The sequence below is a fragment of the Pollachius pollachius genome (genome assembly GCF_949987615.1).
Source record: "Pollachius pollachius genome assembly, chromosome: 1".
Taxonomy (NCBI): domain Eukaryota; kingdom Metazoa; phylum Chordata; class Actinopteri; order Gadiformes; family Gadidae; genus Pollachius; species Pollachius pollachius.
In genome coordinates, this window is record NC_136934.1 from 51228726 (window position 1) to 51251234 (window position 22509).

At 43.9% G+C, this 22509-nt stretch overlaps 1 protein-coding gene, 1 long non-coding RNA gene and 1 pseudogene across 3 annotated transcripts in view; all 3 read left to right on the forward strand.

The window, feature by feature from the left end:
- The window catches only part of LOC307076354, a 110728-nt pseudogene that overhangs the window by 69843 nt on the left and 18376 nt on the right, over positions 1-22509 (forward strand). Inside the window, exon 3 of the transcript XR_013812840.1 lies at positions 21143-21388. The product of XR_013812840.1 is annotated as an uncharacterized misc_RNA (transcript). The remainder of the gene's footprint in view (positions 1-21142; positions 21389-22509) is intronic.
- LOC307076462 lies at positions 4977-19503 on the forward strand. Its single transcript, XR_013811902.1, has 4 exons — positions 4977-5058; positions 16679-16945; positions 17428-17518; positions 18183-19503. It is a non-coding gene; the product is annotated as an uncharacterized lncRNA (long non-coding RNA).
- LOC307084557 (myeloid cell surface antigen CD33-like) lies at positions 7693-9359 on the forward strand (the record flags this gene model as incomplete). Its single annotated transcript, XM_079748986.1, has 3 exons — positions 7693-7799; positions 8354-8704; positions 9070-9359. Exons 1-3 carry the CDS (start codon positions 7754-7756, stop codon positions 9357-9359), a joined length of 687 nt encoding a protein of 228 aa, XP_079605112.1. The 5' UTR covers positions 7693-7753.

Genomic DNA, 22509 nt, shown 5'->3' on the forward strand with positions numbered 1-22509 from the left:
AAAGTAGGTTTTCAGCCCATGTGCCTCAGCTTTTGTGTCATTGCTCAGGTTTCCTGTTGAAATGAGTGTGTCAAGTGCCTGTATCACGCTTGGCAAATGTTTTGCCACTGGGCGCACAGCTTCAATCCGAGCACTCCATCGCGTGTCTGATAAGAGGTGAAGACAACATCCCAAAACTTTTTTGAGGATTCCCCACCGTTGAGGACTTCCACTGCACAGTTTGTACAGCTGATTTACAAAGCCAAAGAAAAGATCAACTTCTGGGCAAGCTCTGGCAGCATGGACACCAACCAAGTTTAAGGTGTGAGATGCACATGGGGAGAATCTGGCCAAGGGGTTCTTATCTAGTATGCGCGCTTGCACCCCTTTCACCTTTCCAGCCATGTTTGCACCATTGTCATAGCACTGACCCCTACAATCAGCTAGGTCTATTCCATGCTGGTCAAGTGCTTCCTCCATCATGTTGGCTATTTCCTCTCCTGTTTTTTTGGAAAAATCTTTGAACTGAAGGAAACGCTCATTAATTTCCCATGCATTTTCAGTGGAGGTTTGACTGACATACCTCAGTAACAATACATTTTGCTCCACATTAGAGATGTCTGGGGTTGCATCACACATAATTGAATAAAATGAGGTCTCTTGCCTTTCCTTCAAAATAGCCTTCAGGACACGTTGTGCACAAAGTTCAATGAACTCGTTTTGGCTGTCAGGTGAGAGGTAATGTGCTTGCAGCCTTTTGCCCTGTAGCCGTTGCTGTCTGATGTTTTCCACATGATCCTTTAGGACAGCGTCATACCTCGATAATAGCTCAATTAAGCCCATGAAATTACCATTATCTGGTTCATCAATTTTGTTTGAGCTGCCCCTGAGTGGCATATTTCTGAAGGCCAAGTACAGGGTCACATCCAGCAGTCGCTTCAGTAGTGCTTTGTTTTTTTCAATTTCTGTGTCCAGCAATTTCTGTTGTTCACTATCAATTCCAGCTGTATGCAAGACAGAATGTTGGAGGTTTTTCCAATTCCAATAGCAATGTTTGTGTGCCACATTTCTTTCATGTTCTGGGAATCTTTCATTTAATTTTTTGTATTTGACTTTGGAAATCTGCATCCCATTTGTAGAATTTAGTGCACTTGTTGACCTTTTCTCTACTTCATGAGAGAAAAGTAAACATGGAAGGCAAAATAAGGCTTTCTTCGTCCTGCTATAGAGAATCCAGTCCCTATCGTTTTTTTCCCGTCCATTGTGAGAGGAAGAATATGTTAAATAGTGGGGAAATGCCCTGCCTTCTGCATCTGCTGGCAACTCTTTTGCCATCTCTGAAAATGGGATTCTTTTCGCCATTGCACGCACAACGGTTACTCTGTCAGCATCTTCCATTTTTGCTGGCCATAATGCAGGGTCATGGTAATCAGGGGAATGAGCCCCTCCTCCTTCGCTGTGACTTTGTCTCTCACTGGTAACCTCTGACTCTTCCTCTACTCTGGGGGATGGATCCACTCCTCCTGAATCACTGTGTCTTTCTCTCTCTCTCCCTTCACTCTCCTCCCCTTCTCTCTCACTGGTAGCCTTTTCTTCCTCTATCTCACTGGTAGCCTGTTCTTCCTCTCTCTCATCCTCTTTGGTAGCCTGTTCTTCCTCTCTCTCATCCTGTTTAGTAGCCTGTTCTTCTTCTCTCTCATCCTCTCTAGCCTCTCCTATAAAGGTGAACATATTTCGATAAAAAGGGCTATATCTAAATTAACAGGGGTCAAAATGAACCATTTAAAAAAGAACAAATTGAAAACCCCTTAATTTGACGATTTAACACAGAAAAGAATAGACTGATCAAGTTGGCTAACTCTATCCCAAAGACTACAAAAGTTTAAAAATCTAAGGTTTTTTTTTTGTTCCCAAAATTGTCAAACGCCGAAACACAACCACAGAATTCCCTTGTGCAGCTCCCAAACACATGACGTCGGGATGACAAGCCCATTTATTACGGATAAACCAAAAGGATTATTTACAACTTTAATTGGATAGGCTATGGATATGGACTGAGTGAAGTTATGGCTTTCAGAATCATACCACAATAAAACTCACGCTATTGTATTCACTTAGAGCTCATTAACTGCACATTTCATCGACCAATTTTCACTTGACCAAGGGGAATCATGTCAAGGGTACTTTTATTTATCGCCAGACCCGCGTTTATGTCCGCTGAACTTCCAGAGAATGTTTGGGGAACAAGGCGGAGCCCATTCATCTGGCGAGTTTCAAGTTAACGGCAATCAGAAACTAAGTTACAGGCTACCCCAAAACGTCACGTTTATAACCCATTCGTTACATCCAACTCTATCTAAATGGCAATTTCACATGTTGCCATGCCACTGGCTTATTTTAAACCATGAGCCGCGTTACACTGGCTGTAATTCAGCTGACGGGGAATGATTCTCAAATCAATTCAGCCTGATTGGAGTGCGCAGCGCGTGCCTGCCTGAAACATTTGATTTGGACATGGGCCTATTTGCGTGGTAATGTGCATATTCTAAGATTCAATTAGATATAGGCGTATGAAACACAGTGTAATAAAGCCTTTGTGGTTATCAAATTATTCAATGCCCCCTGTCTGTCTGATATTGATCTCCGTGTGACTTGCTCATGTGGTGCTGCGCTAATATGTTTGACACGCCGCCTGTGCCTGTGTTACTTGACGACGGGGCTGGAAAAAGTTGGCCGTGTCTTACCTGGCTGTGCTGCACAGCTGCCTTTACTGGTACCTGCAGCATCACCTGAGTCTTTTCTGAAATATTTATAAAGAGATCCCCTCAGGCTTTCGGCTTCTTCCCCTCTTTTTCGCCTTTCTTTTTTTTTCAGGGCTCCTGACTTGTGCATGTTGAATCAACTCGCGCACTGACCACTAATGGAATGATGTCGTCTTTTTTCTTCTCCAAAGACCAAACCATTTTGGCATAGGGGTGATAGAGGGTTATTGGCCGTTTTTTCAAGAGCAATGAAGGCAAACAATCTAGGAGTCATTAATTGAATGCAAATAAAGCACTTTTCTTCTCTAAATCAACACATTTTGAAGTATACATACAATTATTAATCCCAACTTCATGGGGGTCCAGTTATGGCCCCCCCCCATTCCAGGGCCAGTCCAGGACCCGGGACAACGTACCCGTTTGTCCCCCCCTGTCGGCGGGCCTGCATAGTGCATCTCGTCGATATTGCTGTTTCGTGCTGCTAGCCTTTTAGTGAAATCCGAGTGTTGAGAAGGACAGTAATAAAATATCTTTTATAAGATGGATGTAAGAAGAGAGACCCGCAGTGAATTCAACCCGGTCCACTTGACAGACAGTTGTCATACGTAAAACTTCAATAGCCCGGGCTTTTATTTGTTTCAATCACTGAACTTTCGAACAAAACTCTTGCTCAGCAAAGATGGGAAATACTATCAAATGCATTATTTAAAGCAGTATGAATGTTAGTAACCTAGGTCGAATAACGCCTGCACGCATGCTAACACACACACACACAAACACACACACACACACACACACTCGGAGTGGTAATCGGGCGAGTCGGGAGTATTCCCGGTGGGCCGTTAACGTTTCGGGGCCGCCGGGCTGATTATTGCGGGATAACTATATTGCGTTTATAAAATTGCAGCGCCGTCCGGTAGCCTGAGCTGTGCAACCACAACCTCTCACACACTCTACACGCAACACATACAATCTGTCAACGTCGCAACCAATTCGATTTTGTCTAGAGGGGAGTAACTGAGCGCCCCCTCCTGAAGTGGTACAGCCCAGGTCGGCCTTGAACTGCAATTGGTCAGAAAGACCTAACAGCTAATGACAACATTGAACTCTCGTGCAGGCTTGAACAGAGTGACACACACACACACACACACACACACACACACACACACACACACACACACACACACACACACACATTTTAGGAGTTTTTCACCCGCTCCGTATCCAGCATGTTCCACGATTTAAGCACCCAGGCTACTAGTATGTGGCGACCTGGCGCTCTCATGTTCCCCCCTGCGGTGTATTCCTTGTCCGCATCCCCTGCCATCCTGTTGTCATACGATTCATGCAGACTGGCTTTGAACGGCTGATTCCATGGATGTACTTTGCGTGTGCCGTGTTTTCCCGCCGATGTGGGGAAAGCATATGGTTATGCTTTTGAGAGCTTAAATGAATGGACTATATAAGTTGACTATGAACAATTATTGAAGTTTAACATTTTGTTCAGCAAATTTGACAACTGACAAATGCAATATTGTAGCCAGTGAAAACCGCAAAATTCTGACGTGTACATTTATGGGTAGATTTAGAATCATTTGTTGCAAAATGTTGCAAATTGTATTCTCTATGCATAGCGCATCACGTCGATATTGCTGTTTAGTGCTGCTTGCACAGATTCAGGAGTCCCGCAGTGAATTCAACCCGGTTTAATTCATTGGGTAGGCGCATGACAGTTTATTTATGTTTATTTGGCAACACGCTTTTTTTTTTTTCCTTAACGTAAACATTATCCTACTCAGTAGGCCTGCCCCGACGTGAGTCAGACATGACGATTGGTCTTTCCTTTCCTTCTCAAACTACGTTACAATTGCATATTTCATCAGCCCGATTTTCAAATTTTCTCGGGGGAGAAAGCCCCGAACCCCCCTTTTAAAAGGGCTCTAACTTCTGGGCTTTAGCCCCGAATGTTTTCAATTGCTAGCGACGCTCATGCTCGTGTTAGCAAGGTGTCCAGTTGTAAAGAACGTCCGTCTCACTGTGTCTTCAACAGATGGAGAGTTTGTGAAGGTCAGAAGCTCCGTCACTGACAATGTGGTGAAAGAGGGCGGTCAGGTCACACTCACCTGTACCTCAGCCTGCTCCTTCCACCGATTGGACGTCCACTGGTACAGAAATGGCCACGCCCTATCAGAGACAGGCCCCGCCCTCCACCTCAGCTGTCTGACCAATAACAACACAGGGAATTACACCTGCTCTCTGGACTCCAGCGGCCAGAAAACCTCTACGCCTTGGAGTCTGGTCGTGGTGGAAGATGAAGGTGAGCCCCTCTGTGTTCACTAATGCACATGAGGGTGGTCCCTCATCTAATGTAATATAGTGTATGATAGTCTAACATAATCTAATCTAATATAAACTATTATTGTCTGACATTATCTAATCTAATATAGTCTATTATAGTCTAACATTATCTTATCTATTATAGTTGAGTATAGTCTGACATTATCTAATGTAATATAGTCCATGATAGTCCAACATTATCTATTATAATCTATTATAGTCTGACATCATATATTATAGTCTAACATTATGTGATCTAGTCTATGAAAGTCTATTATCATTATAGTCTAGTAAAGTCTAACATTATCTATTATAGTCTAGTATAGTTTAACCTTATTTGATGTAGTCTATGATAGTCTAACATTATCTGATATGGTCTGATAGTCTAATATTATCTATTATAGTCTAGTATAGTCTAACATTATCTAATCTAATTTAGTATATGCTACACGTGAACCTCCTAATATAGCGCAATTTGAATGGTTCGCTATCTCGGGATATTGGGCAATATCCCATGATTGAGATCTCAAACTCAAAAAAATAATAATAATCCCTGCAAAATTGTTATCTTGTTTATTTTTGGAGTGTTCAAGTGTAGTATATACTAAACTATATTAGTATATAGCAAGTATATACTACTAACTATCACTTCGGTAAATAATTGTTAAATAGTCTATGATAGTCTAATATTATCTATTATAGTCTTGTATAGTCTAAAATTATCTGATATAGTCTATGATACTCTAACATTATCTATTACAGTCTAACCTAATGACCGCTCCATCCATGGATGAATTCCTCGTGTTGTTCTCCAGGATTCCACAGGTCCGTCCACCTGAAGGTTGCCGTGGTGAAGGGCGTGGTGTTGGCGGTTCTCCTTCTCCTCCTGGCTGGGGTTGTCTTTGCTAAATGGTGCTCAAACAAAACCAATCAAATCTAAAAAAGCTATTTGTCGATCTGAAACATTGAAGTTAATTTGAAAAAACATATTTGCACGCTTAAAGATTAAAGTAGAAATGTTCATGTTAATAAATGTGTTAAAGCTGATTGTATTTTAGAATAATTATTTTGTCATATTGGTGTGAATTCCATTGACGTCCCTGTGGGCTGTGGCTGACGGCTGGTCTCAGCAGCCTGACCTGGCCTGAGTCAGACTGAGAGACTCTGGGGCTGGTGGGGCTGCACACCTGTTGTGCCTTGGCAGGTCAATGCACACAGGTTAAACCAGCGGTCACCACACACACTCAGGAGATAACGTAGATGGCAGCATTGATCACCATCTTCATGTGTCATGGACTTCAACATCCGCAATAAACCGGTTTGAACTTCATCACCCTGTGTCCTGTGTCTTGAAGAGCCCAGTGAAAGCCACCTAGATGGAGTGAGTCTGCCACCTTTAGGTACAGTGGGGCGGCCATGTTTAGGAGGAGTGGGTCGGCCATCTTTAGGAGGAGTGGGTCGGCCATCTTAAGGTGGAGTGGGTCGGCCATCTTTAGGTATAGTGGGGCGGCCATCTTTAGGAGGAGTGTGGCCCTACTCATTCAACTTGACTGGAATCTGCCCAATGAGTCTGACCTTTTGCCAAAGGCAGTGAGCTAGTCCCTTCGTTTGAGGAAGTAGTCTGAAGGGAGGGATGTCTTATTTTGATTGGATCATTTAAATATTTAGCATCTCTCTGTCTTGTTGCTCCAAATTGCCCACCCTACCTTAACTCTGTTTCTATCACAGAATGAGGAAACACAAAGAGAAGAACCAGAGAATCAACAAACCTGAGAACCAGAGAAATCAACCAACGAAGACACAAACCACAACGCATAAATATAAATGAGCAGAGACACTGTTGATCCTTATCACCAGAAGTCCCGCCCCTCTCTGCCCATTGGCCAACCCATGAACTAAGGCGGAGAGCGAGAGATAGTGTGAGATAAGCTCAGCAGCTCACCAACACTCATAGTTCCCTGTCTTTAGAGAACATTCGTAAACTAACATCCACAATATCTTGTTTATAGGTCAGCGTTTGGATTCACACACTTTGTTGAGGGGTAATATATGGGGGTCACTGAGATACAACTATCATGAAGACATTTAGTTCTAGTTTATTCTGCCAGTTATTGTACTTTAGACATGGTCATTGTTCACGTTATACTGTCGTGTTGACTAATAAAAGTGGCTGATCAATAATCCATATACACTGGAGATACTCCACCTGTGACCGATGAGGGCCGCGTACATTGTGGCCCATCGTGCATCACTAACTTCTAGTCTCTAAGTTTGATGAAACAAATAAAGACATAACGGTTACTCAATATAATAACAGAAAGTCAAACTCTACTTCAGATTATGTTTTGTTACGATATAAACCAAGCTGTAGATCAATCCAAAGCAAAGGGACTACTTCTATAAAACACGTTGATAATGGGTCTATGGGGACGTTCTACTGGGCCAATACGAACTGAACTGTTGATTAGATGTCATGTCAATGAGAGAGGGAGATGGGAAGCTATATATGGTACTTAAACATTGTGAAGGGAGGTTATTGGCTATTGCAGAGAATATCTAAAAGGAGGAAGCTACATGTGAAGACTATTACTGTAGCCTTTCACAATCAGCCAATCAGCCCTCCCCCTGTCCAAGTGGCGTTAACAACCAGACACAGAGAGGCAGCTACGGAGCAGATGAAGATGAATCCATGGACCCTCTCTGTGCTCCTGCTGCTAGCTGGTAAGCTGTAATGCTTCTTCTGTTTACTACCGGGAACGTGTCCGTACACAAACTGGATCCAGCTGGCCTGTTGGCTCAACCTAGAGCTCTTTCTAGAGTCTAATGGGACCTCAACTCTACCACTAGACACAGATAAAGAAGGACACTTTGATCAGTTTATCGTTCCATATGTTATTATAATAATAATAGCAGTGATGATAATGACAATGCATTTTTTTCTTAATTGGCCTCACCAAAACAGCTTTCATAACATAAAAGAAAAAAAAATGATACTATATGATGATTGACACGATATATAGCATAATTTATTATGCTTTATGATATGATATCAAATATTATATAATATCAAATAATATATAATATGATATAAAACCAAACACATTTCAATATCAACGTCACACCCTGACCGTCTCAGAGCGTCTTCACCATCAACCGGTCGCTCTCATTCTCACCATGACGGTGAAAAGCTCACCTTGGAGAGAGCATGACCTCATGTGAGACCCTCCCTTAGAACCGGGCTCCCTGTTGTGACCCCGACTGTCTGCTTCCTCCAGGGCCGCTGGGGGCGGACCCTGGCTGGCACGTGGAGTACCCTGACTCCTTCTGCGTGGTGGAGGGCTCCACCGCCACCATCCCCTGCAGCTTCACCCACCCCGCAGGGCTCCGGGTGGAGCGGGTGGTCTGGTGCCCCAATCACAAGATCTGCCACCTCACCACGCCCAACGTGTACGACAGCAGCAACATCACTGCTGACATTAGGTTCCTGTACCTGGGGGACCTCATCGGGAACTGCACCCTGAAGATCATCAAGACGGTGAAACAGGACGCTGCAACGTACCGCTTCCGCTTAGAGACCAACGGCAGAGGGTACACCGGAAAGAAAGGAGTCAGAGTCACCGTCACTAGTAAGTGTTACTTCTGGTACTGGTTTGTTTTACATCTAGTATTGTTACTAGGGTCGGTGTTACTTCTACTACTGTCCCATTATAATAGGACTATAGGAAGAGACTAGACTTGGTTCCCATTGGGGAGGGATTAGTAGCTTCCTGTAGTCAACCTTGAGCAAGATGTCCTCACCCACCTGCTCCTCATGAGATGTTTCTGGATGTCCTGGAAGACGCTTTGGATCAAATGCATTTTATGATTCCTTGTATCTGCAAACTGACAGTGGTAAATAGTCAATGATCAGTGATGACCACTGCAACTGAAGGGTAAATGCTGTCATTCTGTCCAGTGGTAAAGAACGTCTGTCTCACTGTGCCTTCAACAGATGGAGAGGATGTGAAGGTCAGAAGCTCCGTCACTGACAATGTGGTGAAAGAGGGCGGTCAGGTCACACTCACCTGTACCTCAGCCTGCTCCTTCCACCAATTGGACGTCCACTGGTACAGAAATGGCCACGCCCTATCAGAGACAGGCCCCGCCCTCCACTTCAGCTATCTGACCAATGACGACGCAGGGGATTACACCTGCTCTCTGGACTCCAGCAGACAGAAAACCTCTGCGCCTTGGTGTCTTTTGGTGGGGGAAGATGAAGGTGAGCCCCTCTGTGTTCCCTAATGCACCTGAGGGTGGTCCCTCATCTAATGTAAGATAGTGTATTATAGTCTGACATGATCTAATCTAATATAGTGTATGATAGTCTGACATTATCTAATATAGTCTATTATAGTCCGACATCATTTAATTTATTAAAGTCTATTATGTCTAACATTATCTAATCTAATATAGCCTATTATAGTCTAACATTATATTATCTTATAAAGTATATTATAGTCTAACATTATCCAATTGAATATTTAACATTTACTCGCCGAAGGCTCTGTGAATAGTGGGGAATAGCCCCCGAGACCGAAGTTTGAGGTGGCTGTTCCCCACTATTCACGGAGCCTGAGGTGAATAATTGTTTTGTTGTATACTACACGTGAACACTCCAAAAAATAAACAAGATAACCCTTTTTGTCGGGATTTATTTGTTTTTATTAGCGGCATATTTGCTTTTTATTAGCGTGACGAGACGACCATCACACGCGTTGAAAACAATATCCAGAGTTTGAGATCTCAATCATGGGATATTGCCCAAAATCCCGAGATAGCGAACTATTAAAATTGCGCCATATTAGGAGGTTCACGTTTAGCATATACTAAAGCCTATTATAGTGTGACATTATGCAATCTAATATAGTATATTATAGTCTAAAATAATCTAATCTAATATAGTATATTATAATCTAAAATAATCTAATTTTATATAGTCTATTATAGTCTGACATTATCTAAAAAATATCCCCGTAGAGTATACTTCTTTGTGGTTGCATTACCAGCAGCCATAGATGCAACATTGTAGCCAGTGAAAACCGCAAAATTCTGACGTGTCCATATATGGGCAGATTTAGAATAGTTTGTTGCAAAATGTTGCAAATTCAACATCGGTATTCTTTCTTCTCTATGCATAGCGCCAGGGCCGCTGACAGGTTTGGCTGGGCCCGGGACAAAATTCTCTCAATGGGCCCCCCCCCCCCCCCCAAAAAAAAAAACGACACACACCTCTACTTTCTCAGTCCCTACCCTACCCTTAAATGACGGAAATTCAAAAAAATACTCATTACTCAACAAACAATTTATTTGAACATTTTAACATTAACTTTGTATGCAACTATTTAGGTGTGAAATGCCATGCGCCGGACTTTTGTGGTGGCAAAGTCATCAATGAGGTCATTGAAGTCCAGCTTCTTTGCAAGCTTGTGCTCTATGGAAAGCATTGCCAGCCCGTTGAGCCTCTCCTGTGACATCTTTGAGCGCAAGTAGTTTTTTATTAGCTTCAATTTGCTGAAGGCTCGCTCACCTCCAGCCACAGTCACAGGCATGGACAGGAAGATCCTGAGCAAAATGCAGAGGTCCCCATAAATGCTCTGAAGCCCCATTTCGTATATGGCATTCAAAAGATCCAGGGATCCAAGATTTTCTTTGAATGTTGCACTGTATATTTTTTTAATGTGCAGGATTTGGTCTTGAATGGACTCCGTCAGGTCACTCTTGTACTTTTCAGTGAGATTTTTGCAGGCTTCCTTGATGCTGTCCTCCGGCATCTCCCTGAACTTCCAGAGGACACAGAACTCACTGCAGATCTGCTGCATGGACTGAAATCTTGTTTCTAAGTGGGACATTATACTGTCCATTGCAGCATTAAACACTTTGTCCCGAAAGAGGTCCTCTGGGCTTTGCACCTCTGTCTCTGTCTGTTGTTCATCAAAAAAGCGTTTCCTCTTTCGAGTCTTCACTTCAATCTTGGCACTGATGCCCATGTCAGTGGCAACAGCAGTTGCCTCTTTCAAAAAATTGTTGCAAGAGGAACGCAATAATGCAATCTCCCCCTCCAACTCTTTAATATTAGCTGCTTGGACATCCAATGAGATTGTTGAGGACTGACTTATAATGTTCCTGTCCTCGATACATTGTAGCACCTTCGTCCAAAATGTGAGGAGCAAGACAGCATTAAAGGATTGAAAGTAGGTTTTCAGCCCATGTGCCTCAGCTTTTGTGTCATTGCTCAGGTTTCCTGTTGAAATGAGTGTGTCAAGTGCCTGTATCACGCTTGGCAAATGTTTTGCCACTGGGCGCACAGCTTCAATCCGAGCACTCCATCGCGTGTCTGATAAGAGGTGAAGACAACATCCCAAAACTTTTTTGAGGATTCCCCACCGTTGAGGACTTCCACTGCACAGTTTGTACAGCTGATTTACAAAGCCAAAGAAAAGATCAACTTCTGGGCAAGCTCTGGCAGCATGGACACCAACCAAGTTTAAGGTGTGAGATGCACATGGGGAGAATCTGGCCAAGGGGTTCTTATCTAGTATGCGCGCTTGCACCCCTTTCACCTTTCCAGCCATGTTTGCACCATTGTCATAGCACTGACCCCTACAATCAGCTAGGTCTATTCCATGCTGGTCAAGTGCTTCCTCCATCATGTTGGCTATTTCCTCTCCTGTTTTTTTGGAAAAATCTTTGAACTGAAGGAAACGCTCATTAATTTCCCATGCATTTTCAGTGGAGGTTTGACTGACATACCTCAGTAACAATACATTTTGCTCCACATTAGAGATGTCTGGGGTTGCATCACACATAATTGAATAAAATGAGGTCTCTTGCCTTTCCTTCAAAATAGCCTTCAGGACACGTTGTGCACAAAGTTCAATGAACTCGTTTTGGCTGTCAGGTGAGAGGTAATGTGCTTGCAGCCTTTTGCCCTGTAGCCGTTGCTGTCTGATGTTTTCCACATGATCCTTTAGGACAGCGTCATACCTCGATAATAGCTCAATTAAGCCCATGAAATTACCATTATCTGGTTCATCAATTTTGTTTGAGCTGCCCCTGAGTGGCATATTTCTGAAGGCCAAGTACAGGGTCACATCCAGCAGTCGCTTCAGTAGTGCTTTGTTTTTTTCAATTTCTGTGTCCAGCAATTTCTGTTGTTCACTATCAATTCCAGCTGTATGCAAGACAGAATGTTGGAGGTTTTTCCAATTCCAATAGCAATGTTTGTGTGCCACATTTCTTTCATGTTCTGGGAATCTTTCATTTAATTTTTTGTATTTGACTTTGGAAATCTGCATCCCATTTGTAGAATTTAGTGCACTTGTTGACCTTTTCTCTACTTCATGAGAGAAAAGTAAACATGGAAGGCAAAATAAGGCTTTCTTCGTCCTGCTATAGAGAATCCAGTCCCTATCGTTTTTTTCCCGTCCATTGTGAGAGGAAGAATATGTTAAATAGTGGGGAAATGCCCTGCCTTCTGCATCTGCTGGCAACTCTTTTGCCATCTCTGAAAATGGGATTCTTTTCGCCATTGCACGCACAACGGTTACTCTGTCAGCATCTTCCATTTTTGCTGGCCATAATGCAGGGTCATGGTAATCAGGGGAATGAGCCCCTCCTCCTTCGCTGTGACTTTGTCTCTCACTGGTAACCTCTGACTCTTCCTCTACTCTGGGGGATGGATCCACTCCTCCTGAATCACTGTGTCTTTCTCTCTCTCTCCCTTCACTCTCCTCCCCTTCTCTCTCACTGGTAGCCTTTTCTTCCTCTATCTCACTGGTAGCCTGTTCTTCCTCTCTCTCATCCTCTTTGGTAGCCTGTTCTTCCTCTCTCTCATCCTGTTTAGTAGCCTGTTCTTCTTCTCTCTCATCCTCTCTAGCCTCTCCTATAAAGGTGAACATATTTCGATAAAAAGGGCTATATCTAAATTAACAGGGGTCAAAATGAACCATTTAAAAAAGAACAAATTGAAAACCCCTTAATTTGACGATTTAACACAGAAAAGAATAGACTGATCAAGTTGGCTAACTCTATCCCAAAGACTACAAAAGTTTAAAAATCTAAGGTTTTTTTTTTGTTCCCAAAATTGTCAAACGCCGAAACACAACCACAGAATTCCCTTGTGCAGCTCCCAAACACATGACGTCGGGATGACAAGCCCATTTATTACGGATAAACCAAAAGGATTATTTACAACTTTAATTGGATAGGCTATGGATATGGACTGAGTGAAGTTATGGCTTTCAGAATCATACCACAATAAAACTCACGCTATTGTATTCACTTAGAGCTCATTAACTGCACATTTCATCGACCAATTTTCACTTGACCAAGGGGAATCATGTCAAGGGTACTTTTATTTATCGCCAGACCCGCGTTTATGTCCGCTGAACTTCCAGAGAATGTTTGGGGAACAAGGCGGAGCCCATTCATCTGGCGAGTTTCAAGTTAACGGCAATCAGAAACTAAGTTACAGGCTACCCCAAAACGTCACGTTTATAACCCATTCGTTACATCCAACTCTATCTAAATGGCAATTTCACATGTTGCCATGCCACTGGCTTATTTTAAACCATGAGCCGCGTTACACTGGCTGTAATTCAGCTGACGGGGAATGATTCTCAAATCAATTCAGCCTGATTGGAGTGCGCAGCGCGTGCCTGCCTGAAACATTTGATTTGGACATGGGCCTATTTGCGTGGTAATGTGCATATTCTAAGATTCAATTAGATATAGGCGTATGAAACACAGTGTAATAAAGCCTTTGTGGTTATCAAATTATTCAATGCCCCCTGTCTGTCTGATATTGATCTCCGTGTGACTTGCTCATGTGGTGCTGCGCTAATATGTTTGACACGCCGCCTGTGCCTGTGTTACTTGACGACGGGGCTGGAAAAAGTTGGCCGTGTCTTACCTGGCTGTGCTGCACAGCTGCCTTTACTGGTACCTGCAGCATCACCTGAGTCTTTTCTGAAATATTTATAAAGAGATCCCCTCAGGCTTTCGGCTTCTTCCCCTCTTTTTCGCCTTTCTTTTTTTTTCAGGGCTCCTGACTTGTGCATGTTGAATCAACTCGCGCACTGACCACTAATGGAATGATGTCGTCTTTTTTCTTCTCCAAAGACCAAACCATTTTGGCATAGGGGTGATAGAGGGTTATTGGCCGTTTTTTCAAGAGCAATGAAGGCAAACAATCTAGGAGTCATTAATTGAATGCAAATAAAGCACTTTTCTTCTCTAAATCAACACATTTTGAAGTATACATACAATTATTAATCCCAACTTCATGGGGGTCCAGTTATGGCCCCCCCCCATTCCAGGGCCAGTCCAGGACCCGGGACAACGTACCCGTTTGTCCCCCCCTGTCGGCGGGCCTGCATAGCGCATCTCGTCGATATTGCTGTTTCGTGCTGCTAGCCTTTTAGTGAAATCCGAGTGTTGAGAAGGACAGTAATAAAATATCTTTTATAAGATGGATGTAAGAAGAGAGACCCGCAGTGAATTCAACCCGGTCCACTTGACAGACAGTTGTCATACGTAAAACTTCAATAGCCCGGGCTTTTATTTGTTTCAATCACTGAACTTTCGAACAAAACTCTTGCTCAGCAAAGATGGGAAATACTATCAAATGCATTATTTAAAGCAGTATGAATGTTAGTAACCTAGGTCGAATAACGCCTGCACGCATGCTAACACACACACACACAAACACACACACACACACACACACTCGGAGTGGTAATCGGGCGAGTCGGGAGTATTCCCGGTGGGCCGTTAACGTTTCGGGGCCGCCGGGCTGATTACTGCGGGATAACTATATTGCCTTCATAAAATTGCTGCGCCGTCCGGTAGCCTGAGCTGTGCAACCACAACCTCTCACTCACTCTACACGCAACACGTACAATCTGTCAACGTCGCAACCAATTCGATTTTGTCTAGAGGGGAGTAACTGAGCGCCCCCTCCTGAAGTGGTACAGCCCAGCTAATGACAACATTGAACTCTCGTGCAGGCTTGAACAGAGTGACACACACACACACACACACACACACACACACACACACACACACACACACACACACACACACACACACACACACACACACACACACACACACAGTGGCAACCCGCTTCCCCGAGTGTCAGGTACCCGGCAGGAATCACACAGAAAGCAAGGGTTAAGCCGCATTCGGCGTTTATTCGACAAGAATAATAGTTTGCGTCCTCGTGCTAGGGTCTCCGTGAGCCTCTAGATCGCCGGCGTGGTGCGGACTCCCTCCGTGTCGCTTCGCCCTTCTCCCGGTCTAGCGCGTACTCCCTCCACGTCACTTGCCGTTCGCCCGGTCTGGTGCTTACTCCCTCCGTGTCACTCTCTCTCGTTCGCCCGGTCTGGTGCCCCTTTTATGCCGGCTCCTGGTCCATTCCCTTCCTCCGGCCAGGTGTCCCCGATCGCGCTGATTGGGGGGAGAGACGTGGTGCCCTCTGTCGCCGGCTGGAGGGTGGCGACGGTAAACCCCGTCTACTGCGTGTCCTCGGACCCGCCCGGTCCGAGGTTCAGCGGCGGGATGGCACAACACACACACACACACACACACACACACACACACACACACACACACACACACACACACACACACACACACACACACACACACACACACACACACACACACACACACACACACACACACACTCATTTAAGGAGTTTTTCACCCGCTCCGTATCCAGCTTGTTCCACGCTTTAAGCACCCAGGCTACTAGTATGCGGCGACCTGGGGCTCTCATGTTCCCCCCTGCGGTGTATTCCTTGTCCGCATCCCCTGCCATCCTGTTGTCATACGATTCATGCAGACTGGCTTTGAACGGCTGATTCCATGGATGTACTTTGCGTGTGCCGTGTTTTCCCGCCGATGTGGGGAAAGCATATGGTTATGCTTTTGAGAGCTTAAATGAATGGACTATTTAAGTTGACTATGAACAATTATTGAAGTTTAACATTTTGTTCAGCAAATTTGACAACTGACAAATGCAATATTGTAGCCAGTGAAAACCTCAAAATTCTGACGTGTACATTTATGGGCAGATTTAGAATCATTCGTTGCAAAATGTTGCAAATTTTATTCGCATAGCGCATCACGTCGATATTGCTGTTTAGTGCTGCTTGCACAGATTCAGGAGACCCGCAGTGAATTCAACCCGGTTTAAGTCATTGGGTAGGCGCATGACAGTGTTTATTTGGCAACAAGCTTTTCTAATGTCTCATTTTGGCTTCTGGTGCACTTTCCTATCCTTAACGTAAACATTATTCTACTCAGTCGGCCTGCCCCAACGTGACTCAGACATGTCGATTGGTCTTTCCTTTCCTTCTCAAACTACGTTACAATTGCATATTTCATCAGCCCGATTTTCAAATTTTCTCGGGGGAGAAAGCCCCGAACCCCCCTTTTAAAAGGGCTCTAACTTCTGGGCTTTAGCCCCGAATGTTTTCAATTGCTAGCGACGCTCATGCTCGTGTTAGCAAGGTGTCCAGTTGTAAAGAACGTCCGTCTCACTGTGTCTTCAACAGATGGAGAGTTAGTGAAGGTCAGAAGCTCCGTCACTGACAATGTGGTGAAAGAGGGCGGTCAGGTCACACTCACCTGTACCTCAGCCTGCTCCTTCAACCAATTGGACGTCTACTGGTACAGAAATGGCCACGCCCTATCAGAGACAGGCCCCGCCCTCCACCTCAGCAATCTGACCAATAACAACACAGGGGATTACACCTGCTCTCTGGACTCCAGTGGGCAGAAAACCTCTGCGCCTTGGAGTCTGGTCGTGGTGGAAGATGAAGGTGAGACTCTCTGTGTTCACTAATGCACATGAGGGTGGTCCCTCATCTAATGTAATATAGTGTATGATAGTCTGACATTATCTAATCTAGTATAGTGTATTTTAGTCTAATATTATCTAATCTTATATAGTGTATTATAGTCTAACACTATCTCATAATATAGACTATTTTAGTATGTCATTTTCTAATATAATATCTTGTAGTCTAACATTATCTAATCGAATATAGTCTAGTATAGTCTAACATTATCTAATCTAATATAGTCTATTATAGTCTGACATTATCTAATTGAATCTAATTGTATCTAATATGAAGTCATTTTATAGGTAATCTAAAGTAATTGTTTCTGAAATTATGTCATCTAATCTAATTAAAGTGTATCCAACACATTAGACATTGTAATTTAATCTTGCTGTTATTAACAAAGTGATCTAAACTAATCTAATTGTATCTGTCATAAATGCGTTCTTTTACAAAAAAAGACTTTGACTGGCGCCTGACGGTGTCGGTGGTGTTGAAGGTGCTGTTTGCTGTGTTCCTTCTCCTCCTGGCTGGGCTGGTCTTCGCTAAAAGGTACTCGAGCACTACTAATCTGTTCGACTAGGCGTAGGGAATGGAGCCCACTGTGGAGCTCACCGGGAGAGATTGCAATTACCACTTATCATCATAAGTCACCAAACGGAACAGAACCGAAATCTTTCACTTTAATCTTAAAGTGGAAGATTAATGACATGCCACCAGTTGTGAGTGTGATTAGCCGTTAGATGCCGTTTTGACGCTGCCCCTTATGACATCACAAGTGGGCGTATCCACCTAGATGTACGCTGGATAGATGAGCAACGTTTGCTACAGTCCAATAGGCTGGTAGACCCAAAAGAAGCTCCAACCGCACGCACACACGCACGCACGCACGCACGCACGCACGCACGCACGCACGCACGCCTTAACCCTGATATTCAAGAGCATCTGAACTGGAGTTCAGAGTAGAGTTGATTTTTAACAAACTGTTTGGCATAGACTCGCAAAAACGTAGGGTTTTAAATCTGTTTTTCAATATAATTTATTATTTGAGTAACTGACAGAATGGTATAGAATACTATTTTGAGATCAAAGTAGACGTACTAAGATGTTTAAAACAAAAACAGATTCACTGGTTCACTAGTTCAGTGTCCCTTAAAGCCTACTAGTGAAGTGATGAAGGGAATCTGAGGTTTGCTGGTCTGCTTCTGGGTGACAGGTCAGCCCCTGGACCGGAACATGAGACCGTCTACAGCGAGGTCGTTTGCTGAACCAAACTCAAGCAGCGACTCCTCTTCCTCCTCCAGTGATGAAGAGATAAGGGAACACTGACGTCATCATGCCTGTTGTCTGTCACAGGCTTATTGGTTGAGTCTTGTTCTTTTCAGTTTCTATTTGTGATTGTATCATTTCCGATGATTTCAGTCTTTAATGCATTTGAGTTTTCTTTCTTTATTGTATGTTGTTGTTTATTCGGAATATACTCAAGGTTGTCTGAATAACGGTGAGGTTTGTAAACACTGGTTCTTCTCCGTTCTGGTCCTGATGACTAGGCTATGTTTCAAAATAATACTTCTCAATTTAGTTTCTTGATGGCAAGGCGCCTCAATCTTTCATGAGCCTGTTCTTCTTCTGTTAGCTTACAGTATTTATACAATTATATCTTTACACTCTATGGGTCATGCAGGCTTGGAATAAGATCTGTCATGTTCTTATCATCGGTGGTTGTTGTGTTAAAGTGAAGCCATTTTAAATACTGATAAAGTTAATGAGGGCAGATAATCACCCTCACCACTGTGGAGCTAATATAAGAAGGGGGAAGTAGAATTCACTGAAACTCAGCAGGAACTTTGTCTGCTGCTATGTGTGTCGAAGTCCTCTCTGCTCCGAATACTATTATTAAGATTGCAGAAGTCAGATAGAATTGAACAAAAGTCTTTTTGTGAACCGTCTGTATAAAAGTAAAGGTATTATAGGTATGCATAACCCAATTTAGACATAGAACAAGCTTTTTGGGAACTGTATTAGACCTTTCAAGTAGGCTATTAAACTATAAAAGTTTAATTATTACCTTATTCTCAGCATACAGTGTATTTTCATTTGGATACAGCTGTTGGTTAGCCTAATGATTTCTCAATGCAAATCAAACCAGCTAATCAGCTAACTGAAATAAAACCATGCCAATCTCTAGGTATAGTGAAGGATATTTGATGATGTGGGGCTACTTTAATTCCAATGGCTAAGGGAACTTAATCAGGATGCATAGTATCATGGATCCATGAAATAATTGGCTTTTAAAATATAAAATCTGGCTGCCTCTATGGGAATTTAAAATAAGGGTGTCTATACTTATCCACCCTGTAATTTAAGGGAGAACATTTGCAATACATTAGTCATTCATAAAGCAAATTGGTGTCCTTAAAGGTTGGATTTTTCATCATTTGTTTAATGAAGGCATTAAGATCAATTTCCAAAATATGATTTTTTATTCCTCTCTTTAGTCAACTTTAGCATGGGTGCCTAAACTTATGCCTACCACTGTATATATACACACACATATATATATATATATATATATATATATATATATATATATATATATATATATATATATATAGATACATATTGATTTTACTGTGCACTTATTTAATGCAAATCATGATATGAATCAATAAACTCAGAACATGTCAGCAGCTTGTCCGCTCTTTCCTCCGTGTTGTCCTAAAGTCTCCACTACGGTTTCCTGAGCTGCATGAGGAGGCTCCAGTCGCTCAGAGAAAGGAGTACAGATGTTCTCCTCCCCACCGACGCAGGGAGGAGAACCAAACGGTTGGCTCAAACCGGCAGGAGCAACCTGACTAATCAAAGATTACAATGACAAAAAAACATGTGAGGGGATCTTAATCAAACACAAACAAAGAACACACCATTGGGAAGCTTAATGTTCGATTCATTAAGAATACCTAAAGTGACGTCACTCTGCAGGACATTTGGAGGCAGACCGGTTAGTCGAGACCAAAAAGGGCGAGACTAGGCTGAGAGCAGCTGCTATTCCCACCATCCCTGTGCATCGTCCTCAAACACAGGAGGGCGCCTACACCACCATGCACCCCTGGACCTGTAACCATGGAGACCATATCCTGACCACAGCTGTAGGGTTGAAGGAGACACGGGTGTAATAAGTATGCCTTGGGCGACAAATGTGTTTGGGGCGCCCTCTAATGGCGCCCTTAATTCCCACTAATCATAGAAATTGAAAAACCAGCGAAATAAATTTTGAATGAATTTCGTTTATTAAACATGATCATCAAAGGACGCCCCCTCAGCCACACGTTGAGTTGTCAACCAGATTATTAGATTTTATTGATTTTTGTAAATCAAGCAAGACGTTACGTTACGTTGGGCAAGACGTCAAGTTCTCAGCTTCTGCATCTATCAACCTCGACGTACATTGATTCTCAAAATGAAGAGGTCTAAACTCTGAGCATACTTCATAGTATTTTTGAATACAATTCATTAGAGCTGACCTTTCTGCTTATTTTTTGTGTTTTTATTTTCACAATTAATAGAGTTAATTTCTGTTTAAATATTCTTGAGCATCTTTCGTTTATGTATCGAGGTAGACCATATTTTAGCCATTTAAAGATTCCCCACATGAGTACCTTTACACTTTATGGAGTTCATCGATACTTTGAACCCGAATTTGAGAGTGTAATAAGTTATTTAAAATAATTTAAAAAAAATGTCCTGAAACTTTTCGGTTGTTTGTGGTCCATGCATCACACATTGTTTAATTACAATGTAGTGTAGTACAGCTATAAGTGGGTAAAAAAAAATGCTAAGCAAAGTAAAGATAAATCAGTGAATATATGTCTTCAGTGATGTTAAGTTTAGCAATGTCAATTAACAGGGCGCACTCAGACTAGGCCATCTGTACCGTGCCCAAGTCCGTTTCACACCTGTACCGTGCTCAAGTACGATTGCCACTCCTAGTGCCGGTGTGTCCCTGTGTGTGTGTGTGTGTGTGAGTGTGTGTGTGTGTGTGTGTGTGCGGGCCAGAGGGAAGGTCCGTAGGGCCCAGGGCGCCGCTCTGACGGGCAAGAGGAGGGACATCCTTCCCAACTTCATCTTGTGGGTGTTCGAACAGAGGCTGAGCGATATGGAGGTATCGCTGGTCAGCTGCTTCAGAGAGGCCGACGGCCAGCTGGCTGCCCTGGCCAGAGAGTGGTGCTGCCCGGTGCTGTCCACAGACACTGACTTCTACATCTACGACCTTCCAGAGGGGGTTCTGCACCTAGATCACTTCATGTGGGACTCAGATAAAACAAGTGGGGCCAGGAGTTACATCCCTTGCAGGTGATACACCACGTCCAGCTTCTGCACCTTCTTCAACATCGACCGCCAGCTGCTTCCCGTCTTCGCCTCGTTGGTCATCAACCTCAAAGAAATAAAGTGGGACCAAAATGTTCTTGCAGGAAGACAGACGGAGTTGTCTCAGACCGCCCGCCTGGAGAGACTCCTGAGGTGGATGAGAGGCTTCCAGGCGACAGAAGACACCTTGACAGCAGCGCTGGATCTCATGCCCAACATGAGTCAACGGGCACGGACGGAGGTGCAGACGGAGGTGCAGAAGTCCACGCTGGAGTACCGGCTCCCCAGCTCCTCTCTGCGGGGGTTCTTCAGTGAGGGAACCGTTCTGTTGCTGCCTGCTGAGTTGTTGAGCTGCGTCCCCGACTGGTTCCGCACGCCCCTGGCCAGAGGAGAGCTGGGGGCTGACATTCTGGACCTGTTGGTTCACAAGAGGAAGATATTGCCAACCCAGGTGGAGCGCTACGACCTGCAGAGCTCCAACCTCACCTCGCGGCCCATCCGGCAGGTGTTGTACGGGCTGCTGCTGGGCCAGAGGGGGGGTGAGGTGGAGGAGGTGGACGGGCCGGTCTGGAGCTCGTCAGTGTCAAGGTGCAACCGCTGGTCCAAGGAGACGCTCAAACGCTTAGTCTGTCTCTCCGTCTGTCCGTCTGTCTGTCTGTCCGTCCGTCCGTCCATCCGTCCGTCCGTCCGTCCGTCCGCCCGTCCGTCCGTCCGTCCGTCCGTGTGTGAAGGCGAGCAGCAGTATACCAAACACAGTGAACAGCTTTCAGATGGTGTCGTCGCTCACAGCTTCAACCAATGGCAGGCCTGCCTGAAGGACGCCTCCCAGCTCAACCTGCTGCTCTGCAAGCCCCTCCCTGAACCTCACTTTGCCTGGTGAGACACCCAGACAGCACTGTTTCCATAGCAACACAATCACCCAGACAGTACTGTTTACGTAGCAACAACATCACCCAGACAGTATTGTTTCCATAGCAACACCATCACCCACAGTACTGATTCCATAGCAACACCATCAACCAGACAGTACTGTTTCCATAGCAACACAATCACCCACAGTACTGATTCCATAGCAACACCATCAATCAGACAGTACTGTTTCAATAGCAACACCATCCAGACAGTACTGCTTCCATAAGAACACCATGCCTCAGACAGTACTGTTTCCATAGCAA